The 22,377-nt window shown below is 25.7% G+C and overlaps 1 protein-coding gene and 1 long non-coding RNA gene across 2 annotated transcripts; one reads left to right on the forward strand and one right to left on the reverse strand.

The window, feature by feature from the left end:
• The first annotated feature begins 9,378 nt into the window (after positions 1–9,378).
• On the forward strand, positions 9,379–17,983 carry LOC126550570 (uncharacterized). Its single transcript, XR_007604678.1, has 3 exons — positions 9,379–9,784; positions 12,679–12,766; positions 17,872–17,983. It is a non-coding gene; the product is annotated as an uncharacterized LOC126550570 (long non-coding RNA).
• Positions 17,984–19,372: 1,389 nt separating this feature from the next.
• LOC114132552 (protein Pixie) lies at positions 19,373–22,345 on the reverse strand. Its single transcript, XM_027998040.2, has 8 exons — positions 22,170–22,345; positions 21,584–22,031; positions 21,290–21,497; positions 20,974–21,160; positions 20,789–20,910; positions 20,439–20,723; positions 19,809–20,356; positions 19,373–19,558 (listed from the first exon to the last, which is right to left on the reverse strand). The coding sequence occupies exons 2-8, from the start codon at positions 22,010–22,012 to the stop codon at positions 19,511–19,513; spliced, it is 1,827 nt and encodes a 608-aa protein (XP_027853841.1). The 5' UTR covers positions 22,013–22,031; positions 22,170–22,345; the 3' UTR covers positions 19,373–19,510.
• Positions 22,346–22,377: the final 32 nt, after the last annotated feature.

Below are 22,377 nucleotides of genomic sequence, written 5' to 3' on the forward strand. Positions count from 1 at the left end.
ACTTAGGTGTAGGTAACAGGTATATAATATTAGTTGCCCGGCGGAGACGTCTCTCCGCGTCGGCTTACACCAACAAAAAATGGAATCAATAATAGTACATAAGACCGTCGGTCATAGAGACGGGATAGAATAATAATGACAACGGCGTATAAAATAATAATAACACAAATGATAATAGAACAGCAACGATACCCGATGACGAGACAGTAGAGTCGCGGAGATAGTGGCGGCCGATGACCTTGACCGATAGCCGGTCTATTTGAGTCGGTCCGACGGCGACGGCGACTGCGTGTACACGCGTATGGCTTCGGTTCGCGGCGGCGGCGGCGATCAGACCGTTTACGTATAATATAATATTGTTCACTGCGACCGGCTTCAACCCACGACGAGCTCGGACGCGACACGAAACCGTTTAGAGCCTCAGAGCTTAGACGGACACCAGAAGCGGCACTGTGTGCGGCGTTGCGGTAGCATACAATAAAAACCAATAAAACAGTAAAATAAGGAGACGAAAACGGCCGCGGACGCTAAAGACGCGACACCGAAGGTAGACGGCTCCGTTCGCTCGCCCGGCACAGTTAGGACTGGTCACCGGTTGCGGTACGCGCGACGTAATCGCAACGGCGTTACGCTTTTAGGCCTTTGCACATTGACCGGTCCTCCACCCGATATAGCCATAGGTACTGGGTCTTTATGTAAAGGCGCCGAGTTTCGAACAATCTTACTATAAAAAGGTATTTTGAGTTTAAAATATGTTTCTAGATACATCGAACTTTATAAAGTATTAAAATCCGTGTCGGATTAAGAGATTTAGTTCTACTAGGATCTAGCCCATTATAAAATACAGCTCTTAGTCTAACTAATTCTTTATTTTCAGTATATTTTTTTGGATCTAATGCTAGTGAATTTTTTTGTTGCATTTAAATACAACGAACTTTCAAAGATAACATTTGTTACATTATATATTTTGCATTATCGATAAATAGGTTTTCGTATCTCAAGTAATATATATATATATATATTATATAATTTTTATGACATCAATAAAATCGATTACAACAAAATCTATGTCTATAAAGTATAGATAGAGATCAATATAAGTATCTTTGTTAGACCTATAAATTATGTCATTTTGGTCCAAATTACTTTTTAGTTTTACCAATATATTTTAGTTCCAATTACTTGTTTATTCAATTTAAATAATCCAAAAATATCTGACAAGATAAAGATTTCAAACTAGAATGTTTTAAAAAATAAATATACCTGCTGTTATTAAAATCTATCGCACTAAATATATTAGACTAATGCCGGATTGCATGACAAATTAATGGTTTAAATTAATACTTAATGGTTCAATTAAATTTATTGGACCAATCACAAAGTACTAAGTCATGTTTAAGGGACCATTAGCTCACTATTGATTCTTTAAATGTTTAGTGATTGCATGTTCATGAAACCCTGCATACTTATTTAATCTATTTAGATTGTATTGAACTAAAAATGATAAAAAAAACATTATTCGTGGAAACGTATAAGTATATTTTATTATATAATTATGAATTTTACTACAATGCAATCACATTTTTGATTTATTTTAAGATAATATCTATTTTTTTTATGAATCTATTTTTGTTGTTTTATGGTATTTACTAAAAGATAAAATTAAATTTTGAGTTAGGTATACCTATACATTTTTATAACATAGTATCATAATGTATATTATTATAATATAATTAAATACTACATTATCCATGAAAAAATTATATCAACAACCTACCATAATACTAAAAGCTAAAAGTAAAATAAATGGGTTTAATAGCTTATAAAAAAAATAAAACATATCATGAAATATACTTAGTGATACATGTATAGGCTAACAGATCATTCCCGCTCAAAATCGTTTTTCATATAAAAAGATTTGTCGTTGAATTCAAATTTAAGACATCCAGAATAGTGATCTACTTGAAACCTAAGTGTACTCACTTGCCTACTTTTTATTTTTAATTTTTAAATTGTTTTAAACTTAATTGACAATATTATATTTAGTAAAATTTGTTTTTGTGTATTTGTATCGTTAGATACATTAAATCATAACATTATTATTTTAGTCATTAAGCATTACTATCAATTGTTTCATATTTATATTTTTTTCCTTTTTAAATTTTTTTCCTCAGACACACAAAACCAAGTAGGTATTCCTTTTATTAACTTAAATATTAATTTGTCTCTTCAAATAGTATTTATTTGTCACAGAATTCCTCAAATTGCATTAATATCAATAATATATATTATCTGAAAAGCATACTGTGTCACCATAGACGACCTCTTGGCAGACAGTCCACTTTATACATTTTTTTTTAATAAAAGTTGTTTACAATAACGATAAAAGTAACATAAAATATTTCAAACACATGGCTTTATATTTAATTCGTACACTTATTTTTTAAAATTACAAAAACAAAACAAAATTTGTATTGTAATTTTTTGGCACTTATTTTTGTTTCATTTTTTTGGCATATTTTTCATATTATTATATTACATTCTTATGCATTAATCAAAACACTAATATATTTTTTAAATTATTATTATTTAAAAAACTAAATAATTTATGAGAAAAATAAATTTTATACCAAAAACCAATTTGATTTAACTCAAATGTACTCCCTTACTTTGCTGCACCTTTGGTAACCGCTCATTTTGCCAACTTCTAATTACGACACTGAAAACATTAAGAAATAAATAAAAGAACATTTTAGTCGAGTTTAAAATTAGGTATAAACTAAATCGAATTTCTCTCTTAGGATAAGAGATATAATATCATCTATCTGATAGTTATAACGGTATAAACTTCATTAGTATATAAACAGATATGAATAGATTAGATTGTTAAAGTATTAGACTTGAATCTTGAACTGACACGATAACGTTTCTTTGATTTTACTCCACAGCTACATCCAGGGACGAAGTTTGTTTCAAATAAGAGGTTTTGTTTAAAAAATTATATACATAGTTTTTATTTCTATTAAATACTTTGTTGTAGATCATGATGTATACAACCCTAGTGTAAATATTATAAAAATTATATTACTTTATAATGTACCTGTATATTATTATAAATTAAATTAATAAATATTATAAATTGCTTAAAATATTACAAAAAAAAAAACTTTTAAAAACCGTTTAACACAAAAACAACGTATTAAACGAATAAAACATGGGTTTTATTATTAAAAAAAAAAAACTGTTTTATCCTAATCTTAGCCTACATGCTAAGAGCTGTTGAACTTTTTAAGATCAATATTTGAAAATTAATAAAACATTTATACTTGCTTTTTCTAGTTTATTTTAAAAAATAAAAATAAATAAATAAATTCTATATTAGTTTTAATGATTATTTAATAAAATGCTATTATAAATATACGTGGTAACCTCGTTCTATAATTATTGTTTTACATTCTTCGTATGAATATGACGTTATATAGCTTATATTAGATGACATTCAAAATACTTGGAATGTAGAATTAATGCTAATTTTATTTCCATAGACTATTGACTATTTCCCAAACACTTAAGCCATAGGTATTATAATATGCGTGATATGAAGTTGCATTGTAATATTGTATAATATATTATCATAATAGCATTAAAATTGCTTAATACCTACCAATACCAACTGTTATTTTATCAACAAGCTTTATAAATTCTTAATATGGCTCATTCAATATATCAATTGGTGACCCCAGGTGCAGTGTATTTATTCAAACTAATATTCAGGATACTACTTCAAATGCTACATTTTATAACTATTTTTTAAGAATTTAAATATATGTATGATGAAATTACTCTAAAATAAAAAAGTTGAATTATGTCACTCTGACATAAGTATATTCATTTGTTGAAATCAAATAACAAGTAATGCGTGTGAAATAAATATTTTATATTTATACATGATAATTCATAACATAGATATTTTACAAATATAGATAGTATAGATATGTCAGAAAAATATTTTTAAATGGAAATATCTTATACATTTATTATATAAATGTTATTATTAATTATTATTATAATTGTTATTATTATGTATTACAATTTTCATTCTATAATATCATTACTCTGAAATATCCAAACATCGTGATTGATTTAAATTAAATTAGTATCATAGTGACAGGTCAAAATATATTTTAAGCTGATTTTCATCAGCTATTCGTTGTTAGTTATACATTATCGTTATATCTACGATTTATTCTACATTTTATATTTTCATACATGTAATATTTGAAAAAAGCTGCTAATCTACCAATTGCTAGGTATTCACTATGTGTACAATGTATACTGTACATACTACATTATGCCAAAAATGGTAGAGGCAATTTATACCATTATCAATTGATTGGGTAGGATTTACGTAACTTAACTGTAGTTGGGCGTTTTAGCTGCAGGTTTAGTTAAAAAATTAAGTATAAACTATAAATGTTACAAAACATAAGTAATAATATTTTCACAATATCTATTATAAGTTTCACTATGGTATAAAAAGATCTGTGGACTGTGATTATATCTTGAATTATCTAATGAATCTTTTACTTAATTAAAAAAAAATTAACCCAGTGACACAGTGAACGTAGGTAATCGAGGTATAATAAAAAGAATAGTTTTTTTAAAATGTATTTCACAGCTAAATCTTATACATTTTAAACGATTCAAAAATATCATTAGAACTTAAGTTAATGTTGGATCAAAGCTAATTTTGTATTATTACAATATTACGCTAAATGCAATTGATATATTACACATCAATTCGATACAGTTGATTTTACACTCTACACGTGCCTCTATATTCTATAGTTATATCCCGATACAATTGGTCTAGACGAATTATAGTAAAGTTATAAAGGTGAATGGACTGTGCTAACCAGATCGTTACTTTGCGGTTCTACGAACTAAAGTCCCGCATCCGAAGTGTACGTGAATGCTTCATGAATAACATTTATTAACGTTAATGAATCCTATTTAATCCTTCACATCATTATATACATCATCGTATACACTCGTCAAGCCTTCATTTACATATGAAAGAGCAGGCTCTAGTTGGACAATTTGGCTCAAAACCACGTTAGTGAATTTCTTATAAACAGATTTCAAGGCTGATCACGTACATTTAAATACCAGAACGTTTTATCATTGATATTGAGTGTGATAAAAATTGTACTTAATATTCATACATGTAATAATTTATTTTTCATCGCTTCTTTCAATTTAACCTAACATTATAATTTATACAATACTAAAGTTCCTACAATAAATAAATTTTAAACATTTCAATTATGTGAAAACTTTAAAAAGTAAAAAGTCTAAACTATTCATAAATATACCTCTACTTGGCTATACAACTCATTAAAAATCAAAGTTTCTTTGCACAGCACGCTTTCAATAATTGCTTCACGTCTGCACTATTCCACTAATAAGTTTAAGTTTACATAATACAGAGAAATAATAGAGAAATAATAAATTAAATTTGATGTCTGTAATTAATGTGAATTGTCGTTTTAAAATAATACCCAATAATAATTGATATTGGTAGTTCTTTAACTATAATAATCAAATAAGTTGTAGGTATACTCATAAAACAGTGACGTAAAAATCCCTAAGTTTAAAAATAAGTTTACAACAAACATAATTTTTTTTTAAACAAATTACAGCACATAGAACTTCGATTAACCGTGCTACCTCTTCCAAAAATTTGTATGTACCAAAAGTAAAGAAATGGGCGCGTAAGAATTACCTATACATAGTATTTCATTGTACTTAGGTTAAGAACGATAAAAATAATTATTAATTAATGTGGATAGACTGTATTATAAAAAGGGTTAAAAAAAATAATTAATTTTTTTAAGCCCTGTATAACTTTATAACAAGACGATGTACTGATGTACACATATACATACAACATTGTTAAATAAATAAAAAGTTCTGATTTATCGTGGTTTTTATTTATCCATATGATCCCATCCTTACCAATACCTCAGATAATCGAGGTTCTACTGTATAGTACATGTTTTAAATAATTTGGATTCTTTAATAAATTATTATACTTTGAATTATTTATATAAACTTATACGTCAATGTATTGGTGTACCATTAAACGATAGGATAATATGTTCGTTGTACTTATCATATTAAAATTAATTTAAATACTTTAAACATTTTGACAAGTGCAGAAAATTCTATTATAAATACTTGGTGAAAGTTTTAACTTTTAAGTCTCAATGGTTATTTATTTTTTAATTATAATACAAAATTGATTTTTTTTTTTTAAGCGGGTGTTGCGTGAATATTTTCATTTTCCATAATTTTTTTCTAGTTTATCCCTATCATCTTAAAAATTATTTTATTTTTTCCATAGATAACATAAGTATATATTATTCATGATTTTTTCACCTCCCAACCTCATAGCATCAATTTAAGATTCAATTTTCGCAGTTAAAAACCATTTTAAGTTAAAGATTAAAATACTTTTTTTTACTGTTCCTATAAAAATAACGCTAGTCACACACCGAAAAAAAAATGTTAAACCCATACAACAATACATTCGTCGAATCTAAAATGATGAGTTTTATTTAATGAATTAAAGGGCGATAATGTTGATATTATAATTAAGATTATTGAATGTATCAATGGTTTTTATTGTATTATCATGCTTTGTAGTTAGTGTAATGTTGTGTAAATACGCGGTTTTTTATACACATTCGGTTCATTAATGTTTTATTTTTTTAATTGATTAGAGAATATTATGCGATTTATAAGCAACGCATTATTATTAAACAAATAAACTGACAAACTATATTATCATGTTTTAAATTGAAAAAAAAATGTCTTTGTTATTATAGTATTTATATGTATGAACAAATCGAAATTTGTTGATTGAATTAATTTGATTCATAATTGTTTACATCTGTAATTTATAATATACATCTAATTATTATGGACAATATTAAATTTAAAATAAATTAATAAGCATATTGTATGTTATAAACAATAAGTAACATAATAACATAAGTTTATACAATTTATTAGATTTAAAAATATAACGAGAATAAAGAAAAAGAGAAAAAGACTACTTTTACATAAATAAATAGTATTTTTACGAGAACACAATGGCATTTTTTAATGCATAATATTAATTGTTTTAATTTACTAGCTTATTCAAATACGAATAGTATACATTTTAATTATATTTTTTGTGTTCACTAAAAATGATTACGTGTTATAGAACGCCGTACTAAATTTTTTTTCCGAATACAATGCTGTATTCCCAAATAATGAATAAGATGACATGATATATTAATATATATTATTATTTTCGTCAGCAATTCCACATGTATGACCAAGATTACATTAGTTTCCACTATTTTTGGAAATAATATGCTTTTTTAGTTTTCAAAAGCATAGTATAGGAAATTTCCTATTCTATTCCTATTATTAATAACACAAAGTGATTTCCACAACAACCTAACAAATAACAATTATTAAACAATATTATATTATCTTAAAATTGAGAAGAATGCCCTCATATGTTGTACAAAAACTACGAAAAATCATCTAAAATTCTAAAATATGAAAAAATGATAAATAAAAAAATGCAAAATACTATAAGTAGGTATAAAAACCTAAATAAAGGAAGTATAAAACAAACTTTTAGCCAAGATAGCATTGTATATAAATAAAAGAACACAATGCAAAAGTCATCAACGCCTGATTCTAGTCATGACTAATTACTTGATAGGTCACATTTCCTTATAGGTCATTCACTATTTATTTTAAATGCTTAAGTAACTAATACCTTTTTTTTTGCTGTTCGAACCGACGACGTCGTGGGAACTATTTTTGCATTACTTCCGCGAATAAATAACAAATACCTATAAATTATAATAAAGACTTGAATTTGGTTTCTAAAAATTTATAATTTTCTAGATTTGCCAAAATTTTCAAAATATTTTTGCTCTTTCTATTCTATTTATATTTTCGACTTTTTCTAGTTATTCTAGTTAATTTATAGCAGTAAATGAATAATATTATTATATATGCGATTTAAATTTGATAAAAAATTGTTCATGTTCATCTTACCATATTATTAATTATTTATTATTATAGAAACAATAATTACGATCGTATTATAACGATTTATAAGTTATAGCTTATAACTAATCGACAATAGTTACATAAATATATAATAAAATATCTAAAGAGATAAGTAGGCTGTCAAACCAAGCGTTAGATATTACTAAATATAATTTAACTTAATATAATTTTTCGTATACAATGAATAATTTATATTCAAATTAGCTACTCAATAACGAGATACACTCAACACTTACATTTACAGTAGAGCAAGTTCTTAGAATTTTTTAAAATAATAATTATATAAGATTGTATATCAAAAATTATGCTTCATATTATAATTATATTGTTATATGTTATTGTCTTCTTTTTCTTTGGCGAAACTATACTGTCCGAGAGTTTTTGCCGCCAACACAAAATTCCACCACATCGTATGTTATATCTTACCAGTTTTCAATACCCAGTCTCTCCAAGTCTTCCTCAATTCAACAAAACTACATTTTTTTGGTCTGCCTTTTCCTCTGAGGTACCCATTCGAAGTCTGCTTTAAATGGGTCGTTTTCTTTTTAGCCCGTGATGTTTTCTAGCTATATTGTATACTTTAACTTTTGATCAAGTTAATTATCATTACCATTTTCAACATAATCTGTAATTCTTCATTATATATTATCTCTTTCATCATTATCCCGTGTAAACATCTTAAGTATAGATCCGCAGATTTTTCTCCAGGCTATTTTCAAAAGTTCTTGGTTTTCTTTGCGTTGTATTAGTCGTTGTACAAACCTACACCCATATTTAATATTGGCCTTATTATAATTAGATATAATCTGACTTTTATTTTATTTTTTTTTTTTTTGACAACATCTATGAGAGTTAAAAAATTACGCTAAGTTTTATGTAATATATAATAAAATACAATATAATAAAAAAATTAAAAATAAATAGTTTATTATATAATATCGAAACAAAAACATTTCGGTAGTATTGATATTCGAAATATTAAGTAGGTTTTTATTCAAAAATATCGAAAAATTATGAGGTCAATTGGTCACAAGAGTAATAAAACAAATCGTATTTGCAGTGTAAAAGTTTATTTTAAGCGCATTATAAATTACTAAAATAACTTTTATACGACATAAATACAATTTATTGTACAATACTTATTTTATTCTGAGCAATATTAATGTGTTTTATTATATTCAACGCTAAGTACCTACTTATAGACAATAATAAAACATCACCTATGTTTCCACAATAATATTTCCAAGGTTGAAAATTATTTTTATCTTAAAATAATTATTTTATGGCGCATCGAATTATTATTATTATTATCATCAAGCAGCATATTGCGAAAAGATAATCGAAATATCCAAGAGGAGGACGGCTGGGTTTGACTGCGGCAACTACACGGTGTGGCGGTGGTACCAGGAATCGCTGCTGCGGTTCGCACAGCACAATTGTATTTTAACCACGGTTGTCGGTCGTTGTCCAACAGCGGCGTTAGTGGCAGCAGCAGGAGCCGTAATGGTGAAGTTAATGCATTATTCTGAGAAAATCTATTTTAATTGAATAATTGAATCGTCCCATCTTCCCCTCCATGGACCATGACAAAAAAATCGAAACGCGAGGTCGGAGAGCTTAATATAATCAAAAGAATTAATAGGTATATAATATATTTATATATATACAATATACTATTTATACTCTATATAAATATATAATATATAAGTTAAATCAAAAACTTTCACCGAGTTATGCAAAACCAAAACTCGAATAAGTAACAGGGTAAAAAAAAAATTTTTTTTTTTTTTCATTTTTAGTATTGAGGAGAAATTAATACGAAAAACTGTATTTATACATCACTAAAAAACTAATAATTTTCGCATAATTATGTTGTTCACCAATGTTTCTAAAACGTTTTGATACTACATATTATATTATTGTATGTTTCCAAAAACAAATTTCGAGGAGTCCTACACTATTACAGACGTATACAAACGTATAATATACCTAATTTTCAAACAAATTTTATACATTTATTTATTGTAATATACAGACCCTTTGCAAGACTATGCAGGTATACCTATCAGGATATACTTGATATAGGTAATACAATTCTTAATAATACTTATAACACTTATTAACTGTAACTATGTTATACTTTTTATTTTTAAAAAAAATTGATATAGAATATCCGACTATCCCGTATCCTAATAGGTGACCTATATATGTGTAAGCACATAAATTACTACGTCAAGAGCACAAAATATGCGTGAAATATGATATGTAGCAATGATGTGAATGACGACATGTAATTGGAAATGGTCGAATGTATAAATTGCAGGTGTATTGGTTGTCATGCAATTGATTCGTGTTAGTAAATTATAATAAACTGACCTCTAAAATAACATGTTGTACTGCCTTGTACGTCACAATTTTCATTTACGTTGTGTCCTGATTGACAAATCAAATTACTTAATAGGTATACCGTGTACATATATTATAATGTATATAAAATAATGCGTCAGTGGATTTTTAAATTTAATATTATTTATTACGGACGTTTTAATTATTTTTATTTTTTTTTACTAGGCAGAGAATTATGCGATCTGCATAAAATTAATTTAAAATACTCATATGAGGGGAGGTTGAGGCATAGTCCTCATTTATTTGGACATATAGGTGTAATATTACCTTTACAATTTAAATATTAAATAAATTCTTAATGTCCTTATTAACTACAATTTTTTTTTTAATTTTAATTTGAAAAATATATTATCTAATTCCTATTACGTACCTATGTTGTTAGAATTTTTGACAGAACGATTTTAATTTTATTTAAATCACGCATTTTAACCTAAGTATTTAAAACATACTATAATTTATAATAATTTACCTATCATATTAGAGCTGAGTATACTGTATTATTTTAGAGACAATGTTAAATAGTAAAGATTCAAAATTCAAATCTTCTATAAAACATGGCATATTAATGAATATAAAGACATACAATATAAACTAATTTATATTAGCAGTGTAAATAAAATATATTTATATATTTGTTTTATTTAAAAGGTTAAAATACAAATATGCAATACTACCAACACTTGCTATAATTTGTTTCTAAAATATTTAATACTAGAACTTAAATATTTATAGTTTAAAAACATTTTAAACCATAATATTTCACACTGAGTTGTAAATTGAAATTATAGTAATAATATACCAGTACAATAAGTAAAGTACTTTGATTTGAGTATTAATTGTATAACAGGTAAATAAATATTGTGATAAATCAATTTAATTGAGCTTTGAATAAATAAAATCTGAAATATTTCTTTTTATATTTTAAAACATTAAAATATAAATAAACCTAATGAATTGTATAAAAGTTCATATATAGTCCAAAAATAATAAACATTTCTTCGAAAATATTGTGTAACGTAGGTACTAACGTATACAAGTATAGTATACAATAACTAAATGAGCAATGTGCCATGTGTCCAACTGTCCAAGTAACACTTAGCAGTGTTTATTTACTTTTAAATGCAAAAAACTTTCGAAAATGACAAATTAACTACCTAGTACAAAACCTACATTACATTTATTAACTGTAAAACCTAAATTAGTAAAATTGTGAAAAGTAGTAGGTATTCTTCTATAAATTGTTTACTTATTTATTTATTAAGAAGATATTATAATGGACCTCACAGTTCATATAAAAGAACATAAGTTCTCAATTTGCAATAAAATGTTCAAAATATTATGTTATCACTTATGGTAAGTATGAACTGTAAGAACTAATTAAATTAAAATAAGTTTTTTTTAATTGATTAAATAACAGATGCATTGTTTATACTGCATAAGCTAAATATATAAATATATATATGGTTTTTTTTTTTTTAATAATAATAAATTAAATAATTCAATATTAAACTAATAAAATTAAAAAGTAATTATTAATAATTAATCATCTTACAGAGAAAAAATATATGTATTCATTTCATGGTTTTATAATTATTTACACTAAATTTCCAACGATTGGATCATTTAATAATCTGTATGAATGTTGTATGCATAATATTTTTTTCTCTTCATAATATAAATACAATTAGTAATTTCATAATTAATTAATACATCGCTATGGTAATTAAATTAAAGAAAATAAAAATGTGTACGTATGAAAAATAAAAATCGAAGTATAATTTATTTTTATTTTTAAATACTTATCTACTATTCTCATATTATAATATAGTTGAATTTTTAAACATGTATTTGTTGTATGTAAATATTATGTTGTATTATTGTATTTTACCAAGGTTATACTTTCATAGTACATCGATACCTTACCGTCCTAACTACTAATTGATATTATTATTAGTAATTAGTAAACTCCACTTGCCACTATCCATATTTATTTATATCAATAATTACCTACCTATCTATATATATTAGGTATATACACATAAAATATGTGACTCATCAATTTGAACGCAATAAAGTCCATGAGAACATATGAATATATAAATTTATATCATTTGAATGGTTATATTCTAGATGCCCATGTTAAGTATTGATACAACGAGACCAAGTATACAAAAACTTCGGAAAAATTGCTCTGCAGTGCTATACGAGTAAAATAATTGTAAGTTTCAACTTTAAAATATACTTAATTATGGAGTAGTTACTAGGTAGATCACTGAAATGGATGAATACATTAAATTTAAATTCAATTATAAATCAATGTATACGAAAGTGTACGCCTCCATTTCTAAGAATATTTTATATTTTATATTCATATTACTACGAATAATAATTTATTTTTCTATTTAAATAATACGGTAAATTTTAACAAAAACATTACATAATACACCATTATAAATATTATATTATATCAGTTATTAGTTTATAACTCAGTAGTCAGTATCATTGCAGCGATATAGCGTATACCATAGAATAGTATGAATAAGTTCGTGATATAAATAGTTTGAAAGTGGAAATTAGTTTAAATATTTTGGAAATTTTTTTGTGTGTAAAAATCGATAAGTAATTAGTTTTATAGTTACCAATACAATTGAGAAAAGTTTCAAATCTTTATGCTTAATATTTTTTGAATTACATCAAAATAACTAAAATTATTTGTTTTTTATCTGTTCACAAGTTTTAAAGAAGAAAAAATACAGTGATATTCAATATTTCTAGTTATTGGATCTAGTTGGTACTTAACAATTTTCAGTGATTTTTACTCAATAAACAACAAAAAATAAATATCGAAAATATTTAATTAACGTTTATTTTTTATAATTAAAAAGTACCTATTCAAAGTTCGAATTTTTACAAAATTCATAATAAGCTTATTTGTAAGAAATTAAAAAATAAAGCTTAATGCACATTTACAATAATTTTTATGAGCTCTTAGAATTTAATTTTTTTTTTTTTTGGATATTTAAACATAACAAGCTTTTTAACTAACTTTTATTTATTTGGACTATTTAGAGCGATTTAGCCCTGGTAGTGAAAAAAGAAATATCAGAAACCTAATTTATCTATCCCAGTTCATCATAATTTTTTTTAACTATAGGTAAAAACTTCACAGGGTACACTAAATAAATCAGAACAAAAAAAGATTCGATTTAATAATTCCTACAGGAATAATATATCATAAATTCATCTACTGCTACGGCGATTAGTGATAACTATAATAAATTATAAACTAAGAAGTAAAAACTACATCTTAAACGAGTATACGTACTTACATACATTGAAAATCTATATTATATACCTACGGTTGCAAGGGTACGTACTACGTAGTATACGCATATATATTTATTTTCAATGTACCTATATGTATATGTAACTTTTTTTTTTGTTCTGGGGGGGTTGAACCTGACCCCCCCCCCCCCCGTCAATACGCCACTAATCACATTGACTACTGTGACTAACTCAATGACAGAGACGGAAGTTCATTCGATAGTTAACAGCAAAGCGGTTATCTATACTTTATTCCATTTTTAAAAAATATTGATAATCATTTAAGGTAAATGTCTATCAAAAAACTTTTCAAAATACTAAAATGTATTACTCATAGTAATAAAAATATGTTATAAAATATCATAGTTAATAATACCCAATATAAGCTAAAAGTTATATTATTTTCAGCATCAAAACGGACAGAAATTAGATGACATTTTTTAAACAAATGGGTGTCCAAACCACCCTTTTATTGTGCAATATGTTGTACACTTAGTCGTATTTAATTATAGTATACTCATATTTACTGGATTAGTAATCTTAAGTTAATATTAATTATACATAAATATATAATATATTTTAACCATGAATAAAAAATATGAATTTTTATTAAAAATATTATAAAAAGCATAAGCTCTCCGAAAAAAATGTAGACTAATACTTATTAAAATATATATAACTGACTTATAATAAGTATGAATGGCTGCAGGATCATAAAATAAATAAGGATCAGCTGTGTTCAGTACCGCGTAATATATATAAATACATAATATAATATTGTGTAGTCTGTATAGATATAATACCGTAGTGATATATTCGTGGAAGGTATCCCCTGCAATGCGTTCTTACAACACGTACAAACGTCATAAACGATAATCTATCTGATTCTGTCATACTATGCTTAACTGTTTCTTCCCTGGAAATGAAACGTCTAGTACCAAGTATCAACTATAGTGGTATGACATTATAATGGAGTATGTTAAGTTACCTATCTACTTCTTTTAATTTTACTGATACGTTTTGTCATATAAACTGACCAAACATTAAATATTAATGATAAATTATAAATAGATGGGTAACTGAATTGATTAACTTACATGATCTAAAAAAAAAATACAAACAATGTTAATGTTAATATCAAATTAGGTATTTTATAGTTAATATTTTAATAATACAAAAAATTTTATATCCGGAGCGTATTGTTTTACAATGATATATCATGTGTGTGTGTGTTATTTTATTTTATTTCTGTTTGTTAGAATTAAGTAGAAGAAAAAGAGCTTCAATTTTTAATTTGAGGGGAGATTTTGAATACTTAAGATTTAAAAATATTATTCATGATTCTTCATAAGTTTTTATTCCTTTAACAAAAAAAAGTTTACCGAAGACGCATTATTTTTTATGAGTGTTTGAAGTTCAAATGTTTACAATACTGAATATTTACTAGGTATAGTAAGTAATGAAATAACTATTTATCCTCAAACGATTTTTGGTATTTAATTGTAATTCAAAAATAAATAACTGCAGATACTTGCAATTTATAAAAAAAATGTTATGATTATAGTCATTGACAACAGGAACATTTGACTAAAGAAGTCACCAAGTACTGACAGTACCGTCAGTTCATTTGTTTTTATTATTATTATAATTATTACATTTTCATTTTTTTTTTTAAGTTTTAGTTTAGAAAGTCTGTATCATTTTCTTTTTAAACATCTTGAGGGATTTTCAGGAATTGTAAGCATGGATACGTTAGATATAAGAGTGTTAGGATGTGAAAGCAGTTTAGCATGATATCTTTTGAAGAAATAATGACTTCTTGTTAGTTGGTTTTGATTTTCATATTTGTACGGAGAGTTAAATTAGAAATGTAAGGTGGAAATGTAAGATGTAATTAATGACTTTACGTAGGATTTTATTTTGTTGAGTTTGAATTTTATTTAAATTAGTTTTTTAGATTCTGAGCGGAGCGAGGAATTTATTGGTTTTACAATGATGTTTATTTCTTTTTTATTCAGTAAACACTTTTCACCCCCTAAAATTGCTCAAAAGTACAAGTGTAGCATATTTTCTGAAAGGTAATGTTTTGAGCTGGTACTTTAGAGAGATCATTTTTTGATTTTCGAAATGATACTCGAAATAAAAGTGGTTAAAAGAGAAAAAATGTACAACTTCACGATTATGTGAAGTATAAAATAATTACGGCTTTGTTTATCACCATAGAAACGAATAAAAATAAATAAAAAAGATCCCCTCTTTCACTCAGAATCGTTTTTTATCGAATGCAATCATATTGCATTCAAATCGAATACCTACAGTAAAATTACACTATCCTGTCCGAGGACCGAAGGAACGATGGATAAACATCCACCACCGAAATGGGCTGACCTACATTTTTTGAATTACTTCAGAGCTAAAGATAATAGGTCCATGTATATAAGCTTGATTAAGGATTTATAAATTTGAAGTTTTCTTTTCAGTTTGTGCGATTATTATTAAAATTTTGAAAACATTTGTATAGAACGAGAGAATGAAGAAGTTGTTTTATAATTTGTAAAATAATGCATGAATTTAATAGCTACCTACAAAGTTTTTCATAAGTTCTTGTTTCAGAATTTAATCAAAAAATATGTTAGCCTAACTTTTTTTTATAAACATTTTAAAGATTACATTATATTAATTATTTACGAAATAATATTTTTTGAATTACTACAAAATAACTAGTCATTATTTTTTTTTTAAATAACAAAATATTTAATCACCTTAATTTAGATAAAAATTTGAATTTCAAATAGGTACCTACTCATAAATATATAATTTGTGTTTACACTTAAAATGTTTTTTTAATTATTATAAGTAAAACTTGAATTAATTATAAATGTGGATGCATTATTTGTGGTATTTTAACTTCCGATATTTTTTGGTTACTTTTTTTTCGATACCTCAATGGCTCAATATAAAAAATATTAATTACTTTGCATTAATAATCTATTATTATTTGTTCAATTCTGATTAAAGAAAATAAACGCAGAATTGTGTAGCAAACTTTTGTAGACTGCAAATCTCCATAAAAAGTAAAAACATTCTTCATTTTTTTTCTTCAAATTTTCATGTACCAACTCTTAAAACAAAAATACAGTATTATATAGGCACTAAAATACTGATGATTAGTTTAAAATATGTCAATGAATGTGTAATTATATTATAAATTATAATATGTTAATAAACAACAATGTTAACAACTGTTACATTTATTATAACCTCTTTCAGTTACCTAAACATTTTTAATAAGATAATAAGATGTTAATACTAATTGTGAAAATTTTTCTTTAATATTTTACACTTTTTCTCAAGATCATTCAATATAAGTTTTTAGTTAAAACTATTTAAATGTTTTGACAGATAGAAGATATGTTGTTTTAGTAGTAGATGTCAATGAAAAATGTGTACTATACACAGAAATTCAAACTAGAGATTAATGATGCCATAACTATAAAAATATTTAATACCTAATGTTAACCTTTCAATTATAGTAAAAAGTTAAACTTGCTATAACATTTGTCCACAATACATACTTCCAATACAAGCTTTTTAAAATTCCAATTATGTTATACATAATAATTGTATGAAATGGAAAATAGTTCATATATCAAGGTAAAAAACATAGTTCATTATTAATTGATATTTTTCTTTTCATATATTGAAATTAACCTATTTAAGATAAAAAAATTAAATAAAAGTAACATTTTATAATATGATACAAACATATAGGTAGGTACAATTTACTGAAAAGTTTGATTTTAATAGTGAGCTAAATATTTGTATTTTGCAAGAGAAGTATCATCTTTAATGGAATCCTCAACTTATTGATTATGGGCAGCTCAATATCTGCTTTAGTTAAAACTTTGAAATATAATACAATTTAATAAATTTATGTAATATATAGTAATATGTTAAATGATAATCAAACATTTTAAATTAACTGACCAAATTGTGTAGGTATAGCTGTTGGTAAAAATCTTGTCTTCTCGGGATTAGAGAATGGAACATGCAACAAAATTTTCACTACACAGAACATACCCAATCATTTTTGAAGTATGAAGTCATCCAGTTGGCCACTGAACATCAAATAATTGTTAACAATTCATTACAATTGAAATTGTAAAAAATAATTCCCTTAACTTAAAAAATATATATATTAGGTAGTAGGTACACCTATTGCAATATGATTTACGACGACCATTCAATGTAATGCATACGCATTAGGTACATTAGGTACAAGGTACCCACTTCTTATTCTGTAATTTTTTTTATCAACAATTCGTATTCTTTAGTTCCTAAGTTTATTTATAGAAGCTACTATGAATCGAATTTTTCGTAAAGAAAATCTTTTGTAATTATGTTGACTGGTTACCATGTAGTGAATATTTGCAACTTAGCTAGAAATCAATTATACTTAATGTTAATCAAATGTTCGCATCAATTTCTATCATCAATATTTTATAAATAGCTTTTACAAACTGGTTTTAAACATCCTTAAAATATTCAACATTAATTTACATTTACCATTTCTATAGACGGAAAATAATCAAATTTTGTAAATTGAATCGACGATACTAACTACTCACGGGTACTTTAGTAGTTAAATACATGGCTAAATAAATTACTTAGTCATGTTAGTACTTATGTTATAAGTCGACATTTATAACATTTAATATTTATTGTTAATTTATTATCAGTTATTCAATTCGTTAAATTTAAAATATTATGTATAGATAACAGAGATATATTAATAGTTTTTAAGAATAAAAGATATTAAATATTAATGTTGTTTATAAAATATTCAAAGATAACAAATGAGAACTTTTTTACCGTACTATCAATAAACGTATTTACTAACACGCCATATAGAATTCATCAGATAAACATTGCATTAACGTATATAAAATATTTATCTACACATTTAAATTATGGTACGATATGACGTAATATATGGTGCGTTGTATTCTTATACACATTAATACACAAAGACCAAAAAATGAGTACAAAAATAAAACTATTAGTACGTTTTATGATTTGTCATGTTATTTAAAAAAATTTTAACTAATCATTTTGACCGTAATACAATTTTTTGATAAGCAAATATGAATATTTTGAAACGATTAAAAATAAAATTTTTTTTTTTTGCATTTATATATGTTATTTAATTAAAATCAAAAGAAAACTAATAATTATCATTTGTTAAAGGAGTTTTATAATTATTAAATATTCATCTTGGAATTTGATTGTATCATGAAATTAGTATCAATTCATCTACAGCAAGGTTTTTGCATAAATTAATAGAAAAATGAATATAAACTAAATAATAGAATGTGACTGGTCACTCTCTTTTCAAAAATATACTTAATTGTTCAAAATATTATAGTTAAAATTATACTCATATATTAATGTACAAGTTATTTTTACTGTTTTAGAATTATTATGAAATAAGTATACAGAAGAAGGTATTAAATCAATTTATTTTACATAATATTATAAAAAATATATATATTCAATTGATTCAATTATACTTATAAAAATGTATTCAATTTGATGTTTGAGATAAATAACTTATGAAACAATTGAATAATATTGTTTCTTAATCTTCCAGGAAGAAGTATTGACCAGCTCTTTTTTGTTCCACATCCTAGAAATAAAATAAAATAATTACATAGGTAAATCATTTAATTCATGACCATAGTTTAGTTATGTGTTAAGGCGTGGCTCGGTGCCTGTGGTTCATTACGCAACGTAATTGAGCGCAAGTACCGACCCTTTATGCCACCAATTCTTGGATGCGTGACCACCTGAGAACTGTAGTGGTAAAAACCTACACATACACGGTTTTAACCAACTGTACCCACTCCATTTATATATTTAAAAATGTTCTCACTCACCTTTACAGAGTTTGTTTTGTTAATTCGAGGTCTGAAGTTATTAGGATCTCTTCTAAAAGTAATTCCGAGTAGCTCCAAAAATCTATTCATTCCAGCTAATAGTCCTTGAGGAGTATCTGCTGTGGATGTTACTGATGGTTGGCCTTCTAATACAATAACTCGATCCGCCAAGTATGTTGCCATAATAAAATCGTGCTCTACTACAAATCCTGTCTTTTTAGCATGCAAAATGAATCGCTTAATAACTTTAGCAGCAACTAAACGTTGCTCTGAATCCAAATAAGCAGAAGGTTCATCAATTAAATATATATCCGCAGGTTTTCCTAAACATAATGCAATAGCAACTCTCTGTAATTCTCCACCAGACAAATTTTGAACTTCTTGATCCATGATATCATCAATTTTCAATGGTTTCATGACTTCTGTTACAAACTGTGGATGTATATAAGCATCTCGAATCTTTTCATGTAAAAGTACTCGCACCAAACATTGACTTTTAGGACTGATTTTTTGAGGTTTGTAGCTGACGTTTAACCTTGGTAATTCAGCTGCAACATTATGTTTACCAGTTATTTCAATTATAAACAATAATAAACTTGTAAATCAAATACAAATAAATATTAATAATACCTTTGGCGCCATCGGCTGGCATAATACCAGCTAAGAGTTTAATGAATGTTGTTTTCCCAGTTCCATTTTCACCCAACAGAACTAAAATTTCAGAATCTGTAAATTGACCTGTTTCAACTTTCAAATAAAAATTGCCCAAAGTTTTGGACATCTCTGGATATTCATAATGAGTCATGCGTTTAACTTCTTCTTCTGTTGCACTCTCTGAGACTTTGAAAATAAGACTTTCATCTCGGAAACGAAGATTTTCAGTTGGAACAAATCCATCCAAAAATATATTTATGCCTAAAATACATTCGATTTAAATTTATAAAAATAAAATACTAAATCAATAAAGAAGTATTTCTTACCTTCACGTACTGAAAAAGGCATAGTAACAACTCCATAGGCTCCAGGTACTCCATAAAGGACACAAATATAATCAGACAAATAATCTAAGACTGACAAGTCATGCTCTACTACAATAATGTATCTAAAAAAATTATTTTTAAAAATTTAATTATAATTTCAAGATAATTTTTAAAAAATCACTTACTTATCAGGAGCAATTAAAGATCGTATAGTTAACGCAGCCTTTAAACGCTGTTTCACATCTAGGTAACTAGAAGGCTCGTCAAACATAAATATATCTCCATTTTGTATACAAACCATAGCACATGCAAAACGTTGTAATTCTCCACCAGAAAGTTGGTCAATGGATCTATCTCGGATTTTATCCAACTCTAGATAAATAATAAATATTATATAATATAATAGTTATTAATATATATTAATATTTAATTAAGATTAGTCTTTTATGCATAAAAATAAATAATGACTAAGAAATAAATATTCTATAAATACTAACATACCAAGGAAATCGCATATTTCTTCAATATTATTTCGTTCATTTTTCTTATCCAACAATTGTTGAACAGTACCTTTAACAGCTTTGGGAATTTGATCAACATATTGAGGTTTTATCATAGCTTTTAAATCATCTTCTAAAATTTTAGTAAAATAATTTTGTAGTTCTGATCCTCTAAAATGATTAAGTATTTCAGACCAATCGGGTGGATCCTATGAATATTTTATGATAGAAAACTTAAATTAAATATCTGAAAAAAATATTGACAGGATTCTTTATTAAATTTAAATCAACTCACTGAAAAACGTCCAAGATTTGGTTTTTGTTTGCCTGCAAGTATTTTTAATGCAGTAGACTTTCCAATACCATTAGTTCCAACCAAACCTAAGACTTCGCCTTGTCTTGGTGTAGGTAATCTATGCAATTTAAACGAATTTTTTGAATACCTATGTGTAGTATCCTTTTCCAAATTACTAGGCAAATTAATGATAGTTATCGCCTCAAATGGACATTTTTTGACACAAATACCACAACCAATACATAATTCTTCTGATATTGAAGCTATTTTATCATTGGGTGCTACTTCTATACATAATTTGCCCATCCTTACAACAGGACAAGACTTTTTGCATTCTTGACGACATCTTTTGGGCTTACATTTATCATTATTCACAATAGCTATTCGGATTTGTTTATCCGTTTCTTCGACTGCTTTATTTCGTGGCATTTCGAAAAAGATTTAGAAGCTAAAAAAAAATGTTTTGTTATTATTTAAAAATGTGTTTGATTCAGTATAACAAGTATTTAATATTGTTATAGACTTTCACAATCAATTTAGTTATAGAAATGAACAACTTATAAAAATAATGATGAACTTTTCATACCTTATGAAATCATTAACTTAATAAAAACAAGTAAATAAGTAATGATATTAAGAACTTAACTAATCACTACAGAACTTGAAACAGATAATACATTCAAGAATAAATAAAGAAATTTAGAACATTTACCTATTAAAATAGGTGGCTTAAAGGTGATGTATATATTATTCAATTTTATAAGATAAAAAAAAAAAAAAACACGTTGACATCG

This window comes from Aphis gossypii, chromosome 2 (assembly GCF_020184175.1).
Source record: "Aphis gossypii isolate Hap1 chromosome 2, ASM2018417v2, whole genome shotgun sequence".
NCBI classification, from domain to species: Eukaryota; Metazoa; Arthropoda; class Insecta; order Hemiptera; family Aphididae; genus Aphis; species Aphis gossypii.

Bases quoted from the DNA above. Each gene is read 5' to 3' on its own strand.
- LOC114132552 (XM_027998040.2), bottom strand. From the start codon at position 22,012: ATGCCACGAAATAAAGCAGTCGAAGAAACGGATAAACAAATCCGAATA. The intron at 21,498-21,583 runs GTGAGTTGATTT...AAATATTCATAG, and splicing joins CAAATCTTGGACGTTTTTCA to GATCCACCCGATTGGTCTGA. The intron at 20,911-20,973 runs GTAAGTGATTTT...TAATTTTTTTAG, and splicing joins TCTTTAATTGCTCCTGATAA to ATACATTATTGTAGTAGAGC.